This window comes from Mastigoproctus giganteus, chromosome 14 (assembly GCF_048544385.1).
Source record: "Mastigoproctus giganteus isolate SK-2022 chromosome 14, ASM4854438v1, whole genome shotgun sequence".
In the NCBI taxonomy this organism is placed as follows: Eukaryota; Metazoa; Arthropoda; class Arachnida; order Uropygi; family Thelyphonidae; genus Mastigoproctus; species Mastigoproctus giganteus.
The window spans coordinates 94,103,737-94,109,736 of record NC_143588.1 but is presented as its reverse complement, the minus strand read 5'-3'; the positions used below and the strand labels follow the sequence as shown (position 1 = coordinate 94,109,736).

General features: G+C 34.1%; 1 protein-coding gene across 3 annotated transcripts in view; it reads left to right on the top strand.

Moving 5' to 3' along the window:
* Window positions 1-480: 480 nt before the first annotated feature.
* LOC150075389 (carbonyl reductase family member 4-like) overlaps window positions 481-6,000 on the top strand; it is a 41,499-nt gene continuing 35,979 nt past the window's right edge. For all 3 annotated transcript variants that reach the window (XM_090388777.1, XM_090388776.1, XM_090388775.1), the window contains exons 1-2: window positions 481-728; window positions 3,818-3,932. In XM_090388777.1, the coding sequence (XP_090244903.1) occupies window positions 576-728; window positions 3,818-3,932 (268 nt within the window). In that variant the 5' untranslated portion in view covers window positions 481-575. The remainder of the gene's footprint in view (window positions 729-3,817; window positions 3,933-6,000) is intronic.

Below are 6,000 nucleotides of genomic sequence, written 5' to 3'. Positions count from 1 at the left end.
AGAGTAACGTTAAACGGTCTTTGGCTGCTTTGAACCCAGCAGCTGATTTTTCTTCAATAGAAATGAAGCTTTTTGTTGGTAGCCGTTTCCAGAACAAACCGCTTTCGTCAACATTGAACACCAAATTTGGTGGAAAATTTTCACGTTTAATTATTTCCTTTAGTTTTTCTGGAAACTTATTTGCAGCTTCAACATCTGCACTTGCAGCTTCTCCTGTTAATTTTACACTATGAATCCTGGCCCGTTTTTTAAATTTCTCGAACCAACCACGAGAAGCCCCAGAGGTTTCCGTAATTTCTTCAGTTTGTTTAGATTTCAGGTGATTTAAACAAAAATGGAATATTTTTTTATGTTAAATGGGGCTTGAAATTGCGGACTTCGTTATATCGAGGCTTCGTTATCAGAGGTAACGTTAACCGAGGTATGCCTGTACAGTACTTTGAGACTCGTTTAAGCTAGCTATTCCTTTTGAAAATTTTATTCAACCAGTGTGGACAGTTTGCAAGCGTGTTTGAATGTTATGGTTGTTTGGAACATAACTTCAGCCGGCTGATAATTTTTAGTTAAATTTCGTCATGTCGAAAGTAGCTATGATATTTGGTGGAACAAAAGGAATTGGAAAGGCGACGGCCGTGAAATTTTTGGCTAATAAATATAATGTCGTTGTTTTATCGAGAGATTTGGTGAGAGTTGAAGAAACAGTTGATGAACTACGAAGTAAATTTGAGGTCAGTTGATCAGCGAAGTAAATTTGAGGGCAGTCCAATGAGACAAAGTGCATGTAGCATTTGGAATCCATTTTACACTTCTAATAAAATTATTTATTGTGCAGCTGAAGTCCTGTAATTTCATAGAAAAATAAAGGCATATTCAGCATTGGAATAACTACAGAAATCGACCCACCAAGGAAATAAAGTTATCCCTAGCCATTTTGAATTTTTTTTATTTTTAAAAATAAAATAATGATATATTTGTGGTCTGTGTAAGTTTTCATTCAGATGTGTATGGTGTGCATTCTGAAAAATCCAGAATAACAGCCTTTTTTGAAGAGGCCTTTAAAATTTCCTCTAATGGGATTCGAAGAATCTGGACCTCTACAGATAAGTGATGGTACCACTATACTGTCAGAATGGGAGAGAACTAAAACTAGATGCTTTATTATTATTATTATTATTAGCCACATGGTGCAAGGAAGCCTGAGGCTTATGCTGCACCAGCCAAAAAAAAAAAAAATTGAGTTACTCTGTGTGTGTGTGTGTGTGAGAGAGAGAGAGAGAGAGAGAGAAAGAGAGAGAGAGAGAGAGAGAGAGAAGTAGAAGGAAATCACCAAGAAAGAGAAGAATGATGATATCCAGCTGAGGACCCTGGGTGTGCCAAGCCCATACTCACCAGATGTGAGCCCTTTCTTGCATCATTTTCCACTAATACTACAACTACTACTACGACTAACACAACATTAGGCATGAATGAATTTTTTTTAAAGGCATTCAGAACTCCAGGGGCTCATATCTGGTGAGTATGGGCTTGGCACACCCAGGGTCCTGAGCTGGATACCATCATTCTCTTTCTTGATGATTCCCTTCTCTCTCTCTGTCTCTCAGGGTAACTCAGATTTTTTTTTTGGCTGGTGCAGCAAAAGCCCCAGACTTCCTTGCACCATATGGCTAATAATAATAATAATAATAATAATAACAAGCCACTTATAATTTATACAGCTGTTTGAATCTTTCAAAAGTGAGCTTTTAAGATGTTGCAAATATTTTCCACTTCATAACTAGCATAAAAATATAGTGCACTGCGATCTTCGCTTTAGCACAATGGTTCACAACCAAGTAGGCCACAAATTCTTGGAAGATTGTGAATTTAGTGTTGGGGGACCACAAGCCATTTTCTGTACTGTAATCTCCTGATTATTTGTACATGATAATGTACAGATAATCAGTTCTAGCAGGCCTAATTAGTACTTATCAGGGATATCCCATCTATCAGTATCCGCAGGTGTATTAGCCCATTGTATAAAGCAATAATCAGGCCACATTTTGAGCACTGCATACAGATCTGGAGGCTTCATTTTAGGAAGGATGTAGAGCTGCTGGAACAGGTACAGAGAAGGGCAAAGAGATTGGTGAGAGGAACAAAGGGAGTGCTCTTACCAAAAAAGCTTCAGGTCTGCAAATTACAGTGTCTGGGGACTAGGCACCTGTGAGATAATTTGATTGAGGTGTTTAAAGATTTGAATGGATTGAGCAACCTCGATGCTGATGGGATTCTTCCCCTTGCTCAGATTATGCACATGAGGGGGCATAAATTCAAATTGCTGAAGGATGGTTGCAGAACAGTTTGAATAAATTTAAGGAAGAACTAGACAAACTATTGGAAGGGATGAATAGGTGAAATGGGATTTTTTATTTTTTTTATATGATGCCATATAAGCTTGCTTTCTTCCACTTCCATTATTTTCCACTATTAATGCTAATACTAATGATTTTAAATTTCATCACTTGAAATAGTTGAAGGCTTATGAAACAGTATTTTGTCTATAAAATGCATTAAGATTTCTTTCTCTCTCACCCTTCCAGTTTGTACTTCGTTTTATTTATTTTTATTTTATTATATTTTATGTTGAAATATGAAGATTATTAATTAATTATTATGAAAGTTAATTATTAGTTAATGAAAACAGTTAAATAGGTGGAACAATATCTTTAAAGAGTCATGGGGTCTTTGGGGATACCTCTTATTGTTATCTAGATAAATAATATTAACGGGGACTCCATGAGAAAAATAATAAAAGAGGTCCTTAATGGCAAAAGGTTAAGAACCCTGCTATAGCATTCAAGTTTATAGATGTGTGCAAATGACAGCAGTTTCCCCCAACCTGATTGATTTATTTAGCTTCAAGCAGAGAGCTGGGATTTTCGCTTTCTGCAAGGCAAGCAGATCATAGAAATACACAATTTTCAGAAATGACATACAAAGGCCTTTAGTTTTCTTATCACTTATCATAGAAATACACAATTTTCAGAAATGATATACAAAGGCCTTAGTTTTCTTATCACTTATCCAAAACACTTTGATCCGTCTCTTGGAATTTTGCAATGAATTAAAAAAAAAGTATGGACAGCTTTTTTTTGTCATTTTTCAGCAATTTAAATTATATTTGCAATAAATAAATATTTTATTACATAAACTTTAAAACATGTTTCTTTCAACTTTACAAGATGTTGTTAGTAATTTTTTGGCATGTCTCACCCCTAAAATTTAGTTAGCTTTTTTCCATAAAGTTTTCAGCTAACACAGAAAATTTTCTGCACAAATCAGATTAGATCATTGGAATAGTTCCAATGTGTATGAACATTTAAAAGATAGTGGAAACTTCAGTGTAAGAGATAATAATGTATTGGATGAATTTAACTGCTTATAGTTATTTGTGAGAAAAAATATATTCTTTATTCTATCATTAAATATTCTGATATCATCATAGGAACTAATTATTGAATAATATATAAAAATTTTGTTTTTTACCATTAGTGGTTTTCATTTGAATTTCTTGTTACTGTAATGATTGGATTATGGGATTATATAGTATAACTGTAGTAATTATTATGCCACTTATTTTGTCATTTTTTTTGTCCTAACCTTCCATTGGTTTATACAGTGCAACTTTCCTCTCCTTTTAATTTGTCATGCCAGTTAATTTGTCACACCTGCCCAGCCTGTGATTAATTACTGAGCTTATACAGTGTTTTAAGTTAATTTGTCTTTTATATTTATTTTTATTCATTGAAATGTTCTTTTTTTTTTTTTTTTTTACCAGAAAGGTACAGTCTCAGGCTTAAAGTGTACTGTGAATTATGAATCAGATGTAAAGACGGCAATGAAACATGTCGAGGAAACAATTGGACCAATAGATGTCGTAATTAACACAGCAGGTAAAACTATAAATGGGAATAAATTTAAATCATTTTATATTTTTAAATAATAAAAAGGTTATTGAATAAATTTTATGTATGACAAAAAAAATTGTTACAAAAAACATTTTAGTAGTGCACTGATAGATTTATTTTTTATATCACAGTTGATCAAAACAAACTGTTGTAATTATTCTTTTTTCTTTCAATCTTTTAATTTATGTTTTATATATATATATATTGGAATACATATATATAAGATATATATATAATATTGTAAGTAGAACGAGTGAAGGAGATTTTATTGGTTTAAGTCTAATGAAAATATGGTATACACTGGGAGCGATATATGGAATGAAAAAGAGGAAGAAATCGACTGGAAATTAAAATAAAGATAAGAAGTGAAAAAGCGACCAAAATGAAATAACTTTGCAGCGTCCTTCACAATTTCAGTGTCATCATCAGAGGTCATCCACCAAAATTATGGAAAAGACAGCAATGTTCTTGCTTCTTTCTGACATGATCTTCTTAATACCATTATTCGTTACTATATAAGATATATATATATAAATAAAATATAGAAAATTAATAAATAACTTATGTAAAGTTAACTAAACAACTAAAGTCAATTAAATTTTATTTTTACTTTTACTCTGACTAATGATCATCCTTTACTAGGTTTGGCCTCGTGGACCAGTTATGGCTATTATAGGGTTAAGTAGCTACCAGCTTATCCTATATGAAATATATCTTACCTATTTTACTAATTGTACTTAAACTATACAAAAAAAAAAAATATATATATATATATATATATATCTAAGATATAAATATATATTATATATATATATGACTTGGTAATTTGAAATCTCCTCTTTTCGACCTTCTCTGGCTTAAAATCTCTCTACTTCATTGTGTCAAATTCATCTCTTGTCCGTCACCACCAAATACGGAAGATGCGGAAAGGTCAGGGAATGACCACTGCATATCCCGGAGCAATATGGCATTAGTTGCTAATGCTCCTAAAAACCAAAAAAAAAACATCATCCTCTCTTGTCTCTACCGTTCTCCCAACTCCACTAATCACTTGGAGCTCTTTGACTTCCTCTCTTTGCAACTTGACTTTCTCCAGTCCAACTTTCCTAACAGTGAGGTAATTTTTCTTGGTGATTTTATGTTCACAACTCTGGCTGGTTCCGTTTTCTAGTCACACCGACCCAGCTGATCGAGATGCTGTGCCTTTTACAATTACTAATGACCTTGCACGGCTTGTTCATTTACCTACAAGAATACCGGACAGTCCTAACCATACAGCCAACACACTTTATCTTTTTCCTCACAAACAACCTCACTGTCGAAGTGAGAGGTTCTTTAGGTACCTCAGATCACAACTTGGTGATTGTCTCTTCTCCAATGGAGCCTTTATCTCATGGCTATTCTCAACCTCATATTGTTTGGAATTACAAGAATGCAAAATGGGATGATCTGCAAGATTTCTTTTCTTCTTTTCCTTGGTCGGATTACTGTTTCAAAACTTCTGATGTCAACGTTTGCTCAGATCGTGTCAGTGAAATTATTCTTGCAGGAGTGGAATCCTTTATCCCACACTCCACTTTAAAATCTAATCCTTTATCTAAACCTTGGTTTTCCAAAAAATGTGCTAAGGTGTTCAAGAGAAGAATGTTGCATATTGTAATTGGCTTGTTTCCAATTGTTCAGTTTCATTTTCTGCTTACACCAAAGCTCACAACAATTGTAAAGCAGTTATGAATCAGTCCAAACTAGAGTTTGAACAGGCTAAGAGTAGAAAATTTGCTTCTTGCCCTAATGGTAGCTGAGCATTCTGGTCTCTTGCCAAAGCTATTGGCCGCAACTTTTGCCCATCTCTGCTCCCACCTCTGTCCAAACCAGATGGTTCTGTTGTCACTTCAGCCAAGGATAAAGCTGACCTGCTAGCATCCCATTTTTCTTCCAACTCACGTATTAATGATCTTGGTAAAACACTTCCCACCATTCCCAACATGCTCCATTCAATGCCTCCTGTGGTCTTCTGTCAAAAGGATGTCAGAAGGATTTTGACGAATCTTGA